Genomic DNA, 21,889 nt, shown 5'->3' with positions numbered 1-21,889 from the left:
ACGGATGGATGGGTGGGTGCGTGCGTGCTGGACGGATGGATGGGTGCGTTTTTTTATTTTTGTTGTTTTTTTTTGTTTTTTGTTTTTTTTAAGTGGCTAGCACGGTCAGGCCCTGGGGTAAACAGATACTTTGGGTTGAGATAGTGAAGCGGTTATGGAAGACAAATCAATAACAAAAAAGTTGGTACAAGTCCAAAGACAAAAGGACAAGTTAAATGAGATTTTAGTGCTGGTGCAAATAGGTTCTGTGAACATCTGACTCCAGTATTTTTATATATATTTAATGAAAAACACCCATTTCTTCAATGCACAATACAAATATACAACAATGCAGAAAAATCAGATACCTTTTCACACATGATCTCAAACTATTGTTTACTATATGATCTGCAGAAAATTTGGACAAAGATGCTCAGTTTCAGACTGGAAATAAAGCAAAACGACAAATCTAGGGCCAAAAATTGAAACAAGTGTTTTATTTTTTGTTATACCACCTAAAAAGTTTACAAGTCATGAAAAAGCTGGGAAACATTGGGCAAAATTCACAAAAACACAGGAGTACATTTCATCTCGCTGAAGAAATGGGTTCTGAATAAGAACACAAACAAAATATTCTACACTTCTGTAGGTGACATTTAACATTACTGGTTTTACACTGCAAAAAAAGTTGACAAAAAATACTTTCCTACAAACTGGGAATAAACCCCCCAAAAACAAGCCTTGGCATCTAAAAAATAAAGTCTAACCCATGTACTAATTTACACAGCACTGGCAGAAATGTTCTGTTCTTATAAAAAGGGCCAAAAAAGCACTGCGACACAGTCCATGTTATTTTAGTGCTAATAACCAAGGCATTTGGTACCAAAACATTTTACGCAGTAGGCGTCATAGGCTTACTTCATGGATAAGCCAATTCAAGTCATTAAAATTCTTCTACTGTTGACCAAATAATTAAAATTGTTAAAAAAAAAAATATATAATATATAAGCAACTAACCATAGGATTAAACCAGTACTGACGGATTTAGTAATGTTTACAGGAAATAAGTTATCTGAAAACCAGGTAATAGCCGACTCAGTATCTTCTTGGAGGTGCTCCCTTAAAGGGCTTAAATCCTGAGCCACTGCCCCTCTGCATGTGCCCACCTGGCATCTGCACAACTCTGTTAATCGCTGAATTACTGTGAAGATAAAAAATAAACAGATTTACTGTTAATTAACCTGGCAAGCCTTGGAACATGCAGAAGCTAAAAAAACAGGAGTATATTTTATATAGGACACTGGTGCAGAGTGCAGCTGCTTCTTGATTATCGTATCCCACGTTCACATCTGTCCATGTTGTACTCACTTGCAGCCATCTACAGTACTGGCTTTGAACACTGCGTGCAGGGGGTCTGTACAGATCCCAGGGCGCATGTTTAAAGTACCCCAATTGATTTAAAAGGGAACACTTTCTTTCCGCTGATTGATAGATTCAAGAAACCTATCAGTGGCAAGAAATGTCACATCAAGGAGACAGTTTTGCAGCCAGGGCCAGTCGAGTACTTTCTGCAGCAGAGGCTCACTGGGGTTGGGTCTTCATATTGTTGTATATATAATTATATATAGCACCACAACTCTCACCTTTAGTGCACAGACCCCGAAAAGTTAACATTTTTGCAAAACATATGAATTAGAATTAACATTAACAGGAAAAAAAACACTTTTTCCTTCAGTGCACTGGGATACAGTTTGCTTCTTGACTTTTCTACAGGTTCCAGGTAGAAGCATTAAAGATAATCTGTCACTATCCAAAACCCCGTATCTAGAATTTAGTGTAATAAACGTGATATACTGTAATTAAATATTGCAGTAACCAATACATATTGGACGGCCACTTTACACATCTACCACTGGAGCAATCATGTTCAGTTCTCATTCTGATGATCTGCATTATATTAGTTTGTGTATCAGGTAATGCTACACTTTGGTGGAAGCCATCTGAATGACTGCAAATTATTGAGCAGCTTTTGCCACAGTTCACTGAAGCCTCACAGATGTAGACCTGATCTAAGTATATCCACTTTCACTAAAGAAGAATTGTCAGGAAGGTTTTCAAGTCCCCACATCGATTATTACAAAGGGCCAACACCAGCATGTTACTGCAACAAGGGCTGGGAGTAGCACAGCATAATGCATAATTAAATCTGTATCAAGACTGCTGCACACTATTGGTTTAAACTATACAGAGCCAGGTGACATTTCAAACACCACTCATACAATACCTGGAATGTGAAGACATCATGGCTCCACTGCGGCCTTCAGGCAGCCGCCGTGCATCATATCCACTGCCTCGTGTGCTAGGACCGTGCCAATCTTTCCTTGGCACGCCAGCGTCTCGTCCTTGGCGATCCACAACAACATGTCTTGGATCATTAAAATGCTAGAAGACAAAAGTTATGAGCGCCCAGGCATTAAAGAACAAAATAAAACCGCTTACAAAAGTACAATCTTGCAACAGTGCTTCATAATGCACTACTGATCCTATATCAAACTGAACAGACATAAGGTGATGACCGTACGGCAATACCACACAAAAAAGACTAACCGAAAAGAGGAACTTGCCATGGCATGGTCCCAATATGGATAATGAGTGTAATTAAAATATCAGGACACATTCTAAATCAATGTTACCAGGTCAGACAGACTATAAAACTTATTATACTTAGCTGATTATACAGATGTGTACAATAAGTCAGCGAATACCATTCAAAAAACACTAAGGCATAAATATTGAGGATTTCTTCATACTATACGACCATATATCGCTTAGCCCTGCATAATGTCAACGTACTCCAAGTTTGGCGAGTCCTTTCTAATATTACATGGCAAATTGCTTACCAAACAAGTTAAGCAAGTGGGACTGCTTTGCATTTTAACCCAAATTATACTCTCAAGGAACTTAAAGCCTCCTCTATTAATGAGGCCATTAATAACCTGAATGTGTTACGCTTTTTATGATTTTATGATTTTTTTTGCTGTACATACTAGTTTCAAACATGAGGTTCCCATCGATCACTCAAAGAAACTTGTGAGTAAGCTTACCTGCCCACTGTTTCCCCTGTCACCAACAATAACGGCCCGATCATCTCTGCCAGGGTAGCCAGGTTTCCCCCCGCGGCCACCTCTCGTTGACGGGCCAGGTCCTTCTCTTCCAGGCCTGTCAGTCCTTTCACCTCTGTGTAAAAACACAACATCTCTAATTTGCCTGTTGCAGTGCATAGCTTTGTGAAATCCCACAAGTATAATTAAGCTCACATGTTCACTGCTAAAGGTTACCTTGCCTCCCGTTTCTCAGCTGTTATCGGTCCTTCAGCTTTCCAATTAGCAGACCGGGCTTGGTTGGACCCAGAGTCTCTCGGATTGCGACCATGCTGAATATCTGGACTAACTATTCTTCCCCTATCATGGCCTTGGCCTTCACTTCTATTGGCGCCTGCCCTTTCCAGCCCTACAGCCCTTCTTTCATCCCGATCCCTTCTGTCTGTGTCACGTGGTTCATTTCTTGGTTGGGCAGTTTCATTTCTTCTAGTGTCACTAAAGTTTTTGTTAAAGCTATCCATACTGGCAGTTCTGCCTTTTTTTGCATCTGCTGGGTTGACAAAGCGGTCTCGTCTACAATGATAAAAAGGCAGAACATCAAAATGTTTAGTCAGCTCAGACACGGCCAACTATAATAGCATATACATTTTTGTAGACTTCAAATCTTATGTATTAAGCCAGAATTGCCAAAAATAATAGGATTATATATATTGTAATATAGAGATAATATACGTAATGAAAAGGCTGATTACACCAAGAAATTAAAGTACTACAAAATAGTAAATGAATTATTGTGCACAATTTTTAGTTTGCTTATATACCCAGGAAGCTTTTAGAAGAACCATTTTTATCACATTAAAAATGATATACTTTCTTATAAAGGCTAGTTTTTACATTATAGGGCCTCTTTAGCAATGCCAGTGAGCTCAGTAAAGTGTTTTGAGCAGGTCAACAGAAGAAATGTTAACACTCTGAACACAAGCAGTTTAAATGAAACAGTTAAAGTGTAGGCTCACCAAAGCATAACTAAATAGTAGGTATTCCCAGGCGTTATCAAACCCTACACAGAAAACAACCTAAACAAAAGTCTTATAATAAAACTTAACTCCAACCTCCATAAAGTCCCAGCTAAAAACCGGTTGAACAATTGCCTTTGAGGACCTAACCCGTCACATTCTGTCGCACCGTCAGCTTTGACAAGCTGTTTTGTCTCCCATTAAGGGGCGAGGGTAACAAAAAAAAAGTACGTCCCACAGTTGTCTCCCTTGCGCACTGGTCTGGGCGTGATTAATATAATGCAGACAGCACAGATCTATCGATGCCCAGGGGTGTCTGTATCGTATCAGGACGCATCGCAGGTATTTTAGGGTTCTTTCGGCCTACTGTCTGCTTGTAAAATCCCCTGACAGCAGAATGAGCTGATAGAAGCATTCGTTGGGTAATTTATTTAGCATCAGTATATCAGGTAGATAGGGCTTTGTTGGTTGGTCCTTTACCTATGGTTAGGTTCTCAAAGGCAGTTTTTCAAGCAGTTATTAGCCATGACGTTGAGATTATGGTTAGGTGTTTGGAGACCCCTGTGATCACTACTCCCTATAGTTGAGTGACTACTAGTTACAAGGGTAATGGACATTTTTTTCTCTCGTTTCATCAGTATATTTTAGAGGGATATAAACTGAAAACTCTGGCAGCTCAGTTTCAGGGTAAATGGGATTAAGCTAACAGAAGGAAAAATATATTTTAAAAGTGATGCATGGAGAAGGGAAGCATTGTTAAAATATTTACCTTTCAAAGGAGGATACAGATGAACCCTCAGGATACCGATTCCTGTCCCTATGATCAAAGTCATTGAATCTGTTCTGCTGGCGGGTATAATCTGAACTATGGCTGAAGCGGGAGTCTGTATCCATCGCCATTTTCTTGTTTTCATTCCAGAATGGATCATCTCTCCTAAGAAAACGTAATATTTAAAGAAAGGCCCCTAATAGCAGTGCTGCACAATGCAAGTTGTGATGTTGCAGAGCAATTGAAAAAAATAAAGCACTCATTATCCCAGTGGATTTTCTTGATCGAGAGAATAGACACTTATCCAAACCAGAACAGTTACCTATGATCAACGTCACGCGGTCGCTTCAGAGCATTCCTTTTCTCTTGTTCAAAACGAAGTTGTTCTTGTTGCCGACGCAATTCTTCTCTTTCTCTAGCAATGCGTTCTGCTTCTTTGCGGCGTTCCTTTAAAATGTATTACATTTTTAATTTACAAAATAGGTTCATAGCCAATGTAATAATTATTGACACAATCTAACTGTAACCACCAGAACAAGTAATTAGAGCATGGCAGCACAGCACAGTGAATGGTTACCACGCATAAAATGTGTGTTTTTTTAAATAAAACTCACCTGTTCGATACGAATCCTTTCACGTTCAAGGCGTTCGCGCTCCATTCTCTCTCTTTCCAGCTTTTGTCTTTCTATCTCTAGGCGTTCTCGCTCACGCTGCAAGCGGTCAAGTTCCTCCCGCTCACGCATCATCCGTACACGCTCCCTCTCGCGACGTTCTCTTTCAGCCAGCTCCCTGCGTCTGTAAAGACCAATAGCAAATAAGACAAATCATATAAACAGCTACCACCCAATGCAAACATGGAACAGCCGCGGCTTTCTGTTCACAAATGGCTTATCTAATTGCAATTGTAAGTGCTTACCGTCTAAGTTCCACAGCTCTGTGATAACGCTGTAAACGTTCCAGACGTTCGACATTCTCCCTAAGTCTCTGCGCTTTCATTTTTTCAAACGTCAAGATGTCCTTCTTTCCCCTGAATTCTCGGAATTTCATCTTGTTCTGAAGAAACCTCTCTCTATTAGTCATCTGCAAAGTGTTTAATTGCTGTTAAAAAAAGAAAAAAAATGCACACCCTATAATATACCTAATGAGAATGATGGTAAACATTTAAGCATCAATATTTCTACAGCATAGTTTTCAGCATGAATGTTTCATTAGCATAAAACCTTATTTGGGGTCAGATGTGTGAATGAATATGTAATCTAATTTCCTGATGAACGGCTTATAAAAAAATGTTGCACTTTTGGTTCTCTGCTGCTCAAAGTTTTTATTCAGGAATAGAACGGACCTGCACCATGTGTAAAAAATAACATCTTTTTAAGAGTTAGTTTGTTGCTGTTTTTTCTGGGTATAAGTTAAGCAGTGTTGACCATCTTCAAAATATCTAACGAGCTGTTAAAACAACAACCACTTCTTGACATGACATGTTTGTACCGCTCATGACAAAAGCCGTTTGAACATTTCTGTGGTGCTCATGTTTGGCTATAATTTTCTTCTCTCACATTCACTGTACCCACACAAATTATGTATCTTGTTGCGGATTTATTTTAAGAATATTTTATTCATCTACAAAAGTTAACTTAAAAAAAACCTGCTAGATAGATTCTAATATTTGTCCTGAGTTTAGAAAAACATCCGAGTACAGTGATACCATCCATGCATAGGTTTGTTTGGGGGCCAAAAAAGGTCACATTTGGAAAGTGTGCATTTTTCACATGTTGAATATTGACATTATGTCACGCTGTATTATGTTTTTTTTTTTAAACTTTCTATGCCAGGATTTTGGGGAGCATACAGCTTCAATTTTAGGACTTAACAAAAAAGGTTGCTATTTTTTTTTTACGATTTCAAAGCTTGGTAACTTGTCTCTACAATATATTAAGATTACAAAAGGCCACTACAGAGAGACAATGATAATTTCTCTCATCTAGATAGAAAAAGCTATTGAGAAGAAAAAAACAACTGGGAATGCAAATATAGATGTAGGGTGGGAATGCAGGATACAAAGTGGCAACTTACCTTATTATCAAATCTCCCTCTTCGCATTGGTGGTCTTGTATAGACCTGGTCACCTTTTGTTTGGTCTAAAACTACCATTTGTCCAGGACTTTTACCACCTTTGAGGATCAAAGAAAATACAGAATCACAATAAGAACAGTGTGAGTGGTTTACATTTTACGCTGGCATATATGCTCGTTATTACGACGTGCCCACACACACACACACACGTCTGAATATATCAAACATTCTGGATCAGAAATCTACCAATTTGCAGCAATAGATGTCCTGACATCAAATCATTAGCAATGAAGATAATTCTCTCAACATTCAATCACCAAGACCCCACAATACTCAGCTGGGAAAATGTGATAATGATCTCCTAACTGAAGCATATCTACCATGCATTATCAAAGTTGGATTCTAACTGGTACCATTATTATGCTTTCATGGCAGACAACACTAGACTTAAGCACTGTAACTACTGGTGCATTTGTGTTGACCACAAATTGCCCAGACCTAGCCATTAACTGTCCTCTCTGTCCAAACAGTCGAAGAGCTAAGTTTCAGGACCGCATCCTCACCTGTCCGTCTCCTTTCTTCACTCTTTTTCGGAGACTCATGAGAGGAACCGGCATCACTTTTTTCTTTCACATCTTTTTTTGGGTCTTTTCCATCTTTTTCTGTTTTTTCGGATTTCTTATCCTCTTTCTTAGCTGAACTTGGAGTCCTTGGAAACAAAATGCACCATTAGTAGTGAAAATTGAATTCCCATTCTAATAGTTATTGCTTGTACACAGAGGGCTTACTTATTTTTGTCCCCTCCGGATGATTTTCGCTCCCCAGATGGTCGGCCTGAACTGGTTTTCTCATCTCCTTCTTTCTTTACATCCCTTTTGGAAGGATCACTTTTAACCTGTAGGGGATTACATATATGTGTGTTTCAAATGGCTCAAGACCAATCAGAAAGAAAGCCAAAAGTCATACAACTTACCTTTTCCACAGAAATCTGTTGACCATGTAATTCTGTGCGATGGAGGTGAGAGATGCATCTGGCTACATCCGCACTAGATGACATTATAACAATGCCATAGCATTTTGCTCCTGGGCTTCGAGCATTGGTAACTACTTTTGCACTATGAACCTGTAAAAGTAATAACCCACTTAAGTTTTCCTTTAACTCCACAACTAAATTAAGAACACATGCTGCAAGAGTATTTCAGGACTAAAAAGGAGAAAGGCAGAAACAAGAGAAAATGTATTGAAATTCTTAATTCCTGACCATCAGTCAGTGGCTACAGAAAGCGATTGCTTTTAATTTTTATAATTATACTGCATACCTTTCCATACTTTCCAAACAGGTTTTTCAGGTCAGCTGCTTTCGTGTTAGCAGAGAGTCCACTGACCCAAAGATTTCTTGTTGAACTGCTACTGGTACTACTAGTGCTTCCTTTAAAATAAATAACTCAGATCAGAAGTCAGTCTTAAAAGGTGCAGTGCATTTAATCAGGCATTAATTTTCAATTATGTGTCCAGTCCATTTGCTTAAGTATTTAACTTGCTGTATATACCATGTGTTGCCATTTTGGAATACAGTACTTAGGGGCAGTGATTGCTCCCAATACATAACATGGTAATTCCACCTGATCCTGAGCTGTCTCAGCTACCTAGAGAACAAGTCAGTGTTTTTTTTATGCTTTAAACACCTTTTAAGATCACATTATATGTTTAGAAACTGGCAACCGTGATCTTTAATAGGGGCATTAGGATAAAAAGTAGTAACAGGGAATTTAGATTCTGGAAAGACGCAGGAAGACCAATGATCTCACTAAACAGAAGATCAGAGGGGGGGGTGTCATCACATTTTGTCACTTGCCACTTTTTCTGTTCACTGCTCAGCAGACTCTAGAAGCCACACCTTAAAATAGCTGCAGGCCATAAGCATCCAATCTATTTATCTTTCTGAGGTACACAAGGTACTTTTAAATTCACACCATATGGACATGACATGACATCAGAGACTTATGAGACTGCGTTCTAGATACATAGACATTAATATGTAGTTGTCTCCCCTTTGCAGCTATAACAGCATCCACTGTTCTGGGAAAGTTTTCCACATTTTGGAGAGTTTCTGTGAGAATTTTTGACCATTCATCCAGTCAGGCACTGACGTTGGACAAGAAATCCAATTTGTTTTTTGTATCACCATTTCTTTTGGTTTTTTTTTCTCAGATTTGCTTTGGCTCCACGCTAGCTATGGTGTGACTGCTAATAAATGGTACGCATTTTAACCAATTGTAATAAATACACTACGCTGCTAAGCAAAGTGGGGTAAGAAGATTAAATCCTGGAGTTGTTAAGGGGGAAAAGAGGTAAATTCCAGAATAAAAAGGTAAAGTTGGTTTCTCAAAAATCACAGTAAAAACATGTTCATCTCACCACAACTTTCAATTGAAAAAACCTAGGTACTAAGTAATGGAAACCATTGTATCTTATGTAAAGATTTCAGGAATATTTAAAACCTTCACCATGTAACATCTTGCTGAATGTTTTTCTGTATGATAAATACAGCTTTTAGGTCAGAACTGCTGTGATTCTCAGATGGTGGATTTAAGCCCAACACCATGGCAAGCAGGGAGTTAACGTTTATTTTACAATCTTGACTTAAACAAGGCCCATAAATATAGGTTCTAAAAGTATTCCAGACAGATGAACTTTTTCCTCCACACACAGGACGTACAGTGCAAAATCGTACAGCTTACCTTTATCCTCTTTCACTGTTGTCTTGTTCTCTTTGGTATCCTTTGAAGAACTAAGAGAGAAGTGATTTGAATAAAAGAAAGTGAATAAGAATCATACTGCCTCGCATGAACAATAAAATAAATAAATAAATAAAACCACATTGAAATGGCTGAATTGGTTCTCGGAGGAGCAAATTGATTCCCTTAAAGTTTCTTGTTTTGATTTTCCCCAGGACGCCTGTAGATCTATATTTTCTGACAATTTTATTCAGTGTGGACATATGGAAATCTTCTCCCGATCACAAGAATAGGACTTGACTTCATTTTGTGTTCTTAGATAGGACAGCTGTTCCTTACCATCACAAGGACTTTTAAAAACTTGTCAATTTGGAAAAATAAAATGTGCCGGACATTCGATAATGGAATCAGTAGAACATACTGGGAAGATCTTGCATAAAAAAAAAATAAAAAAATAGATATATATATAAAAAAATAAAAAAAACGTGACTTATGTCAAAAATGTATACAAATATAACGTAAGTTACTAATCACATCCTTGATGCTACCCCTTAATGCAGAGTGATCTTAGTGAACGCTGGTAATCAGTATCGTAAAGAACTGACATAGAAAGACAAACCTCTTTGCTTGACCAGAGGCCCCTGTAGAGGAGGGCCCTTTCTTCTGAGAATCCTTGTCTTTATCTCCAGATTCAGCTTTCTTTGAACCTTCTCTACCTTCTTTCTTAACTCCATCAGCCTTCTCGCCCTCATCCTTCTTGTCATCATTTTGGTTCTCCGACATCTCATCTTTTTGTTCTTCCAGGCCACTCTTTGCATCTCTCGAATCCTGCTCATCTTTGGGTTTGCTTGCCTCAGAATCTGCAAGTTTCACATTTTTACCTGTTTCCAGAAGGTCATCCCCATCACAATCGATAGTGATGGCATCTTCAGCCTGGATTGTGACAGATACGTTATCATCGTCAGCTTCTTTCAGGGATGTGTTAGTTTCCATTTCTTCTTTGACTGCCAGTTCTGATTCATCCTCTTCTGAATGAAGAGGTTTACATACTTCTTGTGTACCATCACCAGAACCTGTTACATCTAAGAGGGTTTAACAGGAATAAACATGGCAAAAATAAGACGTTTAAACAAATTCATATTCTAGAGGACCTAGGAAAAACACATCTGGTTAATAGTATTGATGATTAGGAAAACACAATGCGTAAATGTATAAACAAAACTACAGGGTGACATTCTTCACTGCAAAACAGCAAGACAAGTCATGCTCCGTGCTTCCACATTTTCCATCTCTCTGAATAATTTATATGGTCCCAATACGTAGGAAATCTTCGGACAGCCAAACCAATAAAAGTTGGCACACTGCCTTTGAGAGCAGGGCCTTTCTTCATTGCACGGCATCAAAAGGTGCTGTCTTTTTCTCTCTGGTACTCTTCTAGCACAATCGACAGACGGGGGTACACTTCAGCAGATTGTCCCTGTACCATGTGCAGATGTAGGAAGCTTGATAAAGTGAAGACACTAGAATAGGTTGCTGCCAATTCATCCACTCAGCAGGATCACAAACTGCCGACAAGTCTCAAAAGGCTCTCATTTTAAGATGGCTCCACACAGTAGAAGAAAGAAGAATGATCGCTTTATGTCGTCCATGAAGAAATGTTTCCAATCTCCATCAATATTTCCACATTGTCCTGTACGGATACAGCCTAGTGCTCCGGGATTATTACAATTCTTTGAATATCCATGGTTTGTCACGTCATGAATCCTTCAACCGCAACACATCTGTGCATATCTAGCATGTCGCTTATGTCCACATTCAAATGCTCCTCCTCAAAACATATCTGTTCCAGAATCCAAGTTCTTTACTATGTGTATGTTCAGCATGCCACTCATGTGGCGCATGATCCTTTTCAGAATATCCATTCAAGAATCCAGCTGTGTTCTTTACAAGCCGTGGGCAAGTACAATGCAGAAACAGTCCTTCACTGATTGACAGTTGGCAGCATCCAAAAATAATGTTTACTAGTTTTAAGGGTTTTTTCCCCATTTGGGGAAAAAAAGCAAAGAAAAAATCCAAACTTACCTTTTACACATTAAAACAAAATGTGTCAATACATTAACCATTTTGATGCATATACATAGTATTTCTTCATGCGCCAACTAGAATTGCATTTGTAATTTTAGAGTTTCTGGCATACATTTATGCCGCAAGGTATGCTAAATTAGAGTTCACTCAGTTTCAAGTGCTGTAACTATTGAAAGAAGATGCAAGGTTTTTAAATAGCCCCAATCATAAATTGCAACTAACCTTTTATTTCGTCTTCTTCCGTTTCCTAAAAAGGTTACAAAAGTGAAGGAATAGGATTAAAAGGTATTTCAGAATTACATAAGACCATTGATTTATGTTGTAAATTTAAAAATCAATTACAGCCACCTCTAATTATGACATTAAATAAAAGCAGCAGCCCCCTACAGGTTTTTCACAATTCAAACGTTCATAAGGAACACACGCAGAGCATCTCGTACCTGTGCTGACACGCAGAAAAACATGTAGGTGGGCCTAAAAGAGCAGTCCTTTGACTTTGTTAAGTGGGGCACAGGATATGAATATCCAAGTGATTTAATATTATTTAAACAAACAAGGAAGGTAGTGTCCTTACAGCAGTATCTATATGGTTACCTGTATGTGTCTGCTTGGTCACAGAACACATGCATATATATTCAGCACAATACTCTCTGGTTTGTAAGCCTCATCCAAAAACACATTTAAATTATTAAATAGCAGTGGGACGATATTTATCAGAATTCTCGCATTTTCATTAAAGTTGAAATTGTAAACAAAAATACTTTACCTCTGGCGTTGCAACAGTTTCAGAAGTCTCAACTGTGTGTGCTTCTTGAACATCATTTTCCTAAACAAAACATTACATGTCAAACAAAGCAGGTTAACACAATAACACTAAATTCATTGTTTTGGCATATATTGCCTAGGAAATATACATAAGTTAACAAACAGCCTCTGTACATTCCAGAAGTATCCAGGCCCCAGTAAGTCAATATTAAAAAGTTGAAGAGTAGTTCTTACAGCATCCTTTAAAGTAGTAGTGTAGTTTGTTGCTGTATTTATAAAAAGCACTTATTACTTTCCTAGCCGATACCTGTTGGCAATCATGTTCCATGCAATGAAGAGCTGCCACCAACTGTTCCAGCATGTTCTTGGACACTTTTTTTACACTGGTTTTCACACTTTTTTAGTTTCACAGCTATGCATTAACAGTTTGGGTATACCAGTGAAACTGCTTACTGCCCTCAAACTTGGGGAAACAACGCATGAATTATACACAACACACCTTTCCCATTTCTTAAACAAGTCTAGTCTGCACAGCTGTATTTATATTTTTATGTGAGTGTTCGGAATCTTTTTTGCATGGCCTTTGGTACATTTTACTTATTGTAAATAAGTACATGCTCTCTTTAGTTATCAGAAACTAAAGCCAACCAGAGCATCAGATATCAGAATGTAACTTTGAGAAGCCGCCTACCTCCATCTTTAGGTTTTTGCTCTAGATAACCAAAGCCATTTAGAAAGGAAAATATGTACTAAATTACCGCACAGACTTAAATGTGTTTTTAAAAAGGTTGGCCTATTTTTTTTTCAAATATAAGGTTTGCCTATATTAAATGTATTTAAAAGATATAATACTACATACTGAAACTGCTCACAAAAAGCTTTAGTTTCTTAATTTAGACCCATTTAACCAAGTGGCAGCTTGATAATCTCAAAGGGCTAATGAAAAACGTACTCCTGTAAAAAACTAGCTTTCCCTCTTAATAGATTAAATAAGAGCACATCCTTTAGATCAGAGACTCCTGAAGTAAGGGCACGCACTCTGGTTACGTGCAGCCATCTGCCATGGACAGCAGCGAGCCTTAAATCGGTATGTGAATATGCACGTGCAGCCACCAACGAAGGAAAAAATCCCAAGAATCAGTGTGTTAAATATCTAAGTGAGCAATCACAGCTCGTTTGTTACGTCTCAGCGGGCCAGCCATAGCCCACCTCCAATGCAGGGTCCTGTAGAAGTACGTTATATAAAAGAGCACTTTTTTTTAAAAAACTTCTGCCCATGAAAAAAAAACAAAAAAAAAAACAAAAAAAAAACAGGGGTTCCTAAACAGAGCCTGTTTTTTTCTCATCAGTAAACTGTGCACTCTAGAAGACACTGGAGCTTTGGACACTGATTAGATTACATCTTTGCTCAGATGAAAAGACTTGAGACAAAACTTGTCCAGTTTGGGGAGGACTCTTTCCGATTTCATCCCTGTGGATAAAGCAAGATCACTTGACAGTTTGAGGAACTGGAACACAGATTGGGAGCCAGGTCTTCTCCATCTGTGCCTCAAATGCTCTTTAGACAGACAGACTCATTCCAAAGTCTTGTGGAGAGCCTTCCCAGAAGAATGGAGGTTGGTCTAGCTTCGGGGATGGGGGGCATGGCTTTGGAACGGGATGTCCAACAAGGTTTTCCCACACTTTTGGCCTTAGTTATGTTCTAGGAGTCTACTGACACACTGCAATAGATTCTTACTGGCCTTCAAGTTTTTGTCATGTTTGACACTGGTATGTTTAGCAAGAGAAAAAAATTACTGCATCTGGAAACTGAATACCTGAGAAAATCATTTTACCAGCTTCCAAGGTGCCCTTTTAGTCTTAAGCATTACTCTGACCAGGGAGAATCACAGACTTCTCTACAAATCCATAACACAATTGAATGTTAATGCTTAATGTCGGACAATTTCATGTTTCAAATATCTAAGTTCCTGACAATTTAACAAGCTGTGGTCCCAAACCTAACATGTATGTCACTTTAAATATCTAAGGTGAAGCAAACATAACTTAGCATTGTGTTTTCAGATAAATTAACATATCCACCATGCAAGTGGACAAAATATAAAGGGAATGGGAACTGAACAAATACTTTGCAAGCTACTTTGCAAACCTACTAGGGCATGTAACCTAGGGGGTAGACACCAAAAGACAGAAATTCCTGGAAATCAGATGCATGGCTAATCCAGTAGGTTTTTTGCTAAAGAAAGTGGTGTTTGTGGAGAATCCTATAAACCCTACAATCTGCTATGGCTTTTATAATCAGAACTGAAATGCCAATATACTTCAACAACCAGCTAATTACCACAGATGTACTATATAAAGGTTATGGAAATTTAAATTATACCTGGTTTTCACTTTCTTTTTCAGGGTCATTGGCTGTAGATGTTTGCTGTGATGCACTGCTCTCTTCTGCTTCTGTGGGCAATACTTTCACAGACTTAGACTTTTCCTCATCATTTTCCTCTGAGTCCTTCACTTCATCATTACCATCCTGATCACTGACATCTTGAGACTCCAGCTCATTATCCTTTAAAAAAAGGCAACCATTTAGAGTCTTTATAGTTCTTTGAGTGAACTTCAGTAAGCTGAAAGCTTTATAATTTACCTCCAGGTGAGTGCATTGTGCTAGCCCTGTATATTCAGGTGCTTTGGCCATGCCAGCACAGAAACACATTGGGCAGATTGATTCGGAGGATTGCCCTTTCAGTGATTTGCTTCCTTAGGTAAAGAGAATCGAATGACTCGTGCAGTGAAAATTGATCTCACCTCTGGCAGGCCTAATTCAAAGTAATCCACTAGAAAGCAGGCATAATTCAAAGGGACCCAAGGAATTGGTTGTAGATGGCTTTGTTAAATAACACATGAGATGTGCCCAGTCTAAAGTACACTCCAGGACATTATCAGAGCGCTGGGGACTCCACCTACCCTGTGGCATTCGACTTTAATGAAACAGCTCTAGAGAGATTCTATAAATGGTTGGATGGTAAACTCTTCCCATGAATTAGGACATGCTTAACTGTCAAACAAAAGCTGACATGCATTTGTGATTAAACCTTCAGATGACCTTAAATGCCAAAACCGCCATAGTTTAATTTTAATGGAAGGATCTAATGTTTTAAAGACCAGCCATCTTTCATCCATCTACTCTTCCCATTTTCCTACTGCTTAATGATCTCAAACCTTCTAGCAGAGTTGATACGGTTATCAATCACTCAGTTTGATCAGATATGAGGAAGCGTCGGTTCACAAACATTGTTTTAGATTACAGCCTCTGCTTCCTGAACTTCTGCTCAAGTGAAATATTCCCCCCTTATAAGCTAACATCTATGTTTTAATTATTATACCTTACATTGTTTTATAAAGTGTTCCATAATCTTTAAAAAGGCATGAATGGAAATCTGTTAAAACAGTCACATATATAGCTTTACTATAGTAATATACTTAGTCACCGGGGGGGCACAATCTTTTCTGTAAGTAAATCCTGCAGGACACGCATACTAAGGCAGACAAAATTGAATATACATTTCTGTTTACATTGCTGTGCAGAGATTAGAGCAGGAGCTTTAAAAGATATGCTTTTTACCCAAAGTTCTTTGTTAATGTCTCACAGTCTGGAAGTGTAATTTATTGTCACTTACAAAAGGAAAACATATAAAGATAGAAAATGATTTGATGTTACATGTCTCCTAGCCGTAGGGACATCTATCTGACAAATCTATTAAATCTTTCGAAGTCTTTAAAATCCTGGCCCCACGTGTCAGAGGAGCAACATCGGATGTGAAACATGTCACAGGTTAGGGTGAGCTTTTGATTGCATACATGACATGGGATCTATATTGTTGGAAGTTATTTAAATGTAGCAGCCCTAGGAAGGGTTTTACTTTAGGACAAACTACAACCAACATCTTTTTATTTAGATTGTAATAAAAGGTAGCGTCCTCGTTTCATTCCCGGCTTTAGGGTCCATTATTTTGTTAGGTCTCATTTATTGTTTTTTCACTTTCAAATGATTACTATAGGAATCTGTCCAGCTGAAGCACCGGAAAAAAAGCTTATGTTGTATTTTGCTTTAAGGGATGATTTAATGTTTGTCACAATTTTGGACCATGAGTAAATAAAAATTTGAGATCCACAATTACTTCAGACACGGAGCAGGGGAAGCTCTCTCACATGAAAGGATGAGATGAAGAAACAGCACAAAGCATTATGAAGAGCCATAAACAGGTCAGGTAAATGAAACTGCACAGTAAAGGGTGAAAAAAAAAGCAAACCTGAACAGAAAGTCATCAAATATCTCAAACCTAACAAAATCAAACTCAACAGATCACTTTTGAAGACCCAAGGGTGTATACAACGCTGTTGACAATATTTAATTCAAAGCCAAAACGGGGAAAGATTCAGAGATAGATTTACTAAGAAAACGAACTTGGTTTTACCTTTACGAAATCTTCCTCCACTGAAGCTTCACAGCCAGACTCGTCTGTATCTTGTTTTTTTCCTGGAGAAAAACCCACAAAAGTTCTCATGATCCTCGTTTTATAAAAAAGTCTTTGGCACCAGGGACAAGGTCATGAAAGCTTGCTTCTAATCATAAAATGCATATGTTATAAAATAGCGTCAAGGTCAAACACTTTGGGAAAACTATTCATGGTAAAAGCCCGGCTAAACCCAGTGGTTCCCAAAGATATACTCACAAATAACCCACATCAGCAGCTCAGGTCTTCACAACACCCACATATCAACCTGATCTTTCAAGTAAATGTCATGGAAGCCAATAAGCTGTCTAGATGCTGTACAACAATATATGTTTTTTTTTTTTTTTTTTTTTTTTAGGATGTTTGGATTTTTTCCAGACTTTAAAGAGTCCTATTATATGAATCATATAGCTGGATGTCCCCTGCAATTACCATTTTACCTCTTTCCCTGCCACCCGGATCTCCAGTTTGCAGAAGATAAGTCCAACCAAAAACTGCCTTCTTGGCAAACTCATAGCCAGACAATACTTAAGATATACTGGCTTGTGTAACAATCCAGGGGAACTAAGGAGACTCCTTGTGTGCATGTATGCAGAGCACTCATTGATTTCAATAGGAAGACTTTCTTGGCACTGTCTGTTGGCGTTAAGCAAGCACAAGGGGTGCACAAAATGGGAATGTGGAGAGGGGCTGCAGCTTCTCCTAAAGGGGATAGTTATTTTGCCACATGTACAGAAGGCCTACTAAAGCAGGGTACCCTAGCCTTTAAATACAAAACTAGAAGTGTGTTTTAGATCTCTTTCTGTATTAAGAGAACAGAAACAATGGGATTACACAAATGTTTTAATGGAATATGCAAACCTTTATTTTTCAGCGGTTTCTTGGAAGGAGTATCTGCATTGACTGGAATTTCAATATTTTCTGGATCACCACCTTCATCTTCAATAGCCTATAGAAGAAGTTAAATGAAACACGTAAGCACACCCTGCGAGGGTGACACTGCAGACATACATGGCTCCAAGTGTTGCTGTACATGCAAAGAACTACAAGGGTAATCTAACACGCTAGCAAAGCAGAAACTGAATTTATGGTCTGCACTTCATATGTATGTGCTTCATACATACGTTTATACATTGACTGAAAACACATTGGAAATACGTAACTTATTCTACAGGGCAAGACGTTATTGTTATTCAACCCAAAGAGAAACAATACAACCAAAATATTAGTTCCCATCCTCGTGTTTTATTGCCCCATAAACTGTGTATTATGGCACTGTGTAAAAAAAATGCACATTACAAGTGGTTTCTGGGATTATAGTGAAGCAGGGAAACTGATGGAGTGCACAAGCTGCAGCTTCTATACATCATTAAAAATCAGGACACTGCTGCATGGTTCCAGAACCCCACAGAAACACAAAGCTGGGGATGCAGGCGGTGATCGAGTGGTTAAAGCACAATGACGGTCATTACACATAGAACACACGACTGCATCGTCCCCTTCACGGAGAAAAGCAGCCACGATTGTATGCGAGTGCAGCAAGAGCGGTCTATATATACTGCGTAATGTATTTACGCCAAAATCACCGTATATACGGTCTAGGTAGGGATTACGCTCGTTTCACGGCGCAAGCCCCGCCTCTACGCACACACCTATCCCAATGTATGCGGCGGCCTTGTGCGGGTCTACGCGGCTTCGCAATGACGGGGTGCAGACCCCCTACCTGCTTGAGTCTTTGCGTGAGGATATTTTTCACGCCGGTTACGTCGAGGTTTCGCCGCTTCAGTTCGGATTTCAGGTCTATGACGCGCAGCTCGCTCAGCTTCTTTCTCTCCGTCTGGCTGCCGGCTGAAGAAGCCATGTTAGGAGGCTCGCTGCGGACACTGAGATGCCGTCGCATCACGTGACACTGAGAGCTACCATCGCGGGACCTGGATAACAGCACGTGAGGCCTAAGCTAGGCGGAGCTAGCGTTACGACTCCCAACCCACTGCTTTACTAGAACGTAAACAACCCATACCGTACACGCTATATGGGCTTGCGTAATAGCACGTCTACCCGAAAATCGCGGGCAAGAACCGACAGCGTACGAGAGCTAAAACAGGGTGGGTTTTTCCGCATCAGGAATACTCAGCTTCTGAGAGGTAATCTCAGCTGGGAGATGCAGTGCGTTCCAAACACACAAAACAGGCACTACCAACTTTACTAGCCGTGTCATTCCTTCTCATGTTGTCCTATATTTAATGCTCAATCTATTACTGCGAGGCTTTGAAGGGTCCAGGGGGACACTGGTGGTCCATGGCCAATTAGAGAAACTCCCCAGCGGCTTCCTGGTGTAAACCCACCGTGTGCACCTGCAGGATGCCAGGGGCAGCACCGGGACGCGGTGCCAGTAAAAGTCTGCTCTCCTGGTAGACTTAAGGGGCATATATCGCAGAGTACAACTCATGTGGTTATACAACCGCCCATCCACCAATCAGTAGTCAATTCAGACACCAATCAGAAATGGACCCGAGTACCCCAGCACCATTCAGAGCTATTGTGAATAGCCAAATAGACACACAACTGGCCACAATGTATGGTTAATGCAACATCGTTACAGTAAATTAAAAGAGGAAGAGTGTATCCAGTGATATTGCACCTGACAACCTACCATTGCCTTGTATAGATGTAAACAAGTTCAGCTTCCAGATATTATGGTGCAAGCACTGATTTTGCACTATTGTCGCTGCTTTGGCACCTTAAACCTCCCAAGTCATGTAATGCTGTATGATACAGCCTGTATCTAAGTTCCAGCAAAAAAAAAGTGGATGAACACAAGAAAGGAGCGAGGGGATAACCCCCAGCCATTTACATTATATTATAAATTTACATTATAAATTACATGGCAGATAAATCCAAGAACCCCTATAAGGGTATAGCATAAATTCAAAATAAAAACACTAACGATATCCAAATGTTTTTTCTCAACTGGGGTTAACATTCCAGAGAACCAAGACAGCACACAAAAGAAAAACTAGGTTCCCAAGTGTTCTTGCATCTGGCAGATGATTCTACCATTTAAAGGGACAGTTTAATGTCCTAGGGATTTACCCTCAGCAGAAATTCCCAATTTACTAGGAGATCATAAAAATATAAAGGGACCACTTGTTATGGTGACCATGATGGTTGGAAGGTCCTTTTAATATTGTTGCTCACAACCATTCGCTACTCACCAAGCCACAAGCTTGATGTCTGTTTTGTTTGGACAAAAGGAGCCCGCTTCATTACACATTAGCACTTCACAAACCTTGCTTGTGGTTATCTCCATTAAGTCACTTAAGCATCCCTACCTCTCTCGTCATTGCATCCCACTATGTTTCTCTATCTTTTTGGATATCAAAATTCTGCATTATAGTAGCAACACTTGACAATGAACCACGCACAACCTTGTCTGGTATATCTGTCAAAGGAATATGTTTATATCTCCTGTACATTGTGTGAACTATATGTTCTCATGGAACACTCTGCAGATCTGACACTCAAGGACTTGCTTCAAGCAACAATTGCCTTAAATACTTAGGATACATGTTGGGATAGTTTACAGCCAGCCTATTGAACGCTCCATTATGCTGTGCAGGGGCCCGATTACAAAACATACTACATGGAAGCCTTAACACACCAAGTACTACATATTTTGGAGGGCCAGCCCTGCATGATGTATAGTTTAACAGGTGGGATGATTTAAGAAACCACACTGATTTAACTATGCATTACCCAGAGCCAATCAAGCCCATCTCATCAAGACACTCACTGCGGTTTCTCCTTTGTAATTCAAGCAGAAGTCGAACATAGCATACAAATTCACCCGTTAAGCCGCCCCTTCAGTGAATAGTGCTCTAGAACGACATATTTCCGAACCGCAGCCGCTTTACTCGGCTAGCTGATTATACACACGATAACCCTCTAACATTATAGAATTGCATTAAAAAGGGTAATTCCTGCATCCAATACACGATACATAGAAACCTTCAACAAACCCCCAAAAAGGGAAAAACGCAGAACAAACCGTGCATTCAACCATCAGAACCTCGGACACCGAATGCAACGGCAAACGAAACATTGGTTTTAATTAAGGGACCAAATCCCGGCAGCGTACAGACTGCGGCATCGTAGCTACACGCACGCTTCATAAGCATACCGAGCCGTTATCGTTATCTCCTCCAATGGGAAACCACCAAGGCCTACCTGCTTAAGTCTTTGCATGAGGATATTTTTCACGCCGGTTACGTCGAGGTTTCTCCGCTTCAGCTCGGATTTCAGGTCTATGACGCGCAGCTCGCTCAGCTTCTTTTTCTCCGTCTGGCTACCGGCTGAAGAAGCCATGTTAGGAGGCTCGCTATGCCCGAAACAGTCCCAGGCCCCGTACAACAACGTACTAAACTCACGCCTCAGCGTCCGGAAACAACGAACAAGCCCACAACCTACGCTTCCTGTTACGTACGACGAACGCGCCCAGAACCAGGGGGCGGAGATCACCAAGCCCCGCCCATTCGGGTAAAAAGTCAGTTGGCTTTCATGTTGCTCCTTGGGCTTGTTGTTTAAAGCCATATGGTTCCTCTGTACAATATCGCATATTCACCTGTGAGAAGTGCCTGTATTATTTAATAAATTAGATCGTTTTCAAATCTGCGCAGCACGAGTGAATTGTCTTAAAGGGACACACACCACTCATCAAATGCACTTTAAAGCATAAGCTTACTGCTGCCTCATGCCTGCGTCCACCTGCTATACTCACCGCTAGTACTGAACGGTGATTTAGCAAGAGTTCTAGTGTGCATGTACAGAAAGCACTAACATTGATTTCCAT

General features: G+C 39.6%; 1 protein-coding gene across 5 annotated transcripts; it reads right to left on the bottom strand.

Annotated features, from left to right (window-relative positions):
* Positions 1-461: 461 nt before the first annotated feature.
* Positions 462-21,530, bottom strand: SLTM (SAFB like transcription modulator). Of its 5 annotated transcripts, none has more exons than XM_053461822.1 (21): positions 21,268-21,530; positions 17,902-17,989; positions 17,002-17,063; positions 14,910-15,092; positions 12,528-12,587; positions 11,984-12,008; positions 10,296-10,758; positions 9,680-9,729; positions 8,258-8,367; positions 7,912-8,061; positions 7,727-7,833; positions 7,502-7,647; positions 6,939-7,036; positions 5,782-5,963; positions 5,480-5,660; positions 5,188-5,312; positions 4,866-5,030; positions 3,318-3,653; positions 3,084-3,237; positions 2,264-2,421; positions 462-1,180 (listed from the first exon to the last, which is right to left on the bottom strand). In XM_053461822.1, the coding sequence occupies exons 1-21, from the start codon at positions 21,403-21,405 to the stop codon at positions 1,075-1,077; spliced, it is 3,087 nt and encodes a 1,028-aa protein (XP_053317797.1). In that variant the 5' UTR covers positions 21,406-21,530; the 3' UTR covers positions 462-1,074. The 5 variants fall into 5 exon arrangements, with proteins under 5 accessions (XP_053317797.1, XP_053317798.1, XP_053317794.1 ...); XM_053461823.1 differs by having other exon boundaries at positions 3,084-3,216; positions 5,782-5,945; XM_053461819.1 differs by lacking the exon at positions 21,268-21,530 and adding an exon at positions 18,764-18,955 and having other exon boundaries at positions 3,084-3,216.
* Between the last annotated feature and the right edge of the window lie 359 nt (positions 21,531-21,889).

The sequence above is a fragment of the Spea bombifrons genome, chromosome 4, assembly GCF_027358695.1.
Source record: "Spea bombifrons isolate aSpeBom1 chromosome 4, aSpeBom1.2.pri, whole genome shotgun sequence".
NCBI classification, from domain to species: Eukaryota; Metazoa; Chordata; class Amphibia; order Anura; family Pelobatidae; genus Spea; species Spea bombifrons.
Note: the sequence above shows the minus strand (reverse complement) of the source record. Positions and strands in the feature narration are given on the sequence as shown.

Bases quoted from the DNA above. Each gene is read 5' to 3' on its own strand.
- SLTM (XM_053461818.1), bottom strand. From the start codon at position 18,940: ATGCGACGGCATCTCAGTGTCCGCAGCGAGCCTCCTAACATGGCTTCT. The intron at 12,009-12,527 runs GTAAAGTATTTT...TAACCTTTTTAG, and splicing joins AAACTGTTGCAACGCCAGAG to GAAACGGAAGAAGACGAAAT. The intron at 5,031-5,187 runs GTAACTGTTCTG...ACGTTTTCTTAG, and splicing joins CCGCGTGACGTTGATCATAG to GAGAGATGATCCATTCTGGA.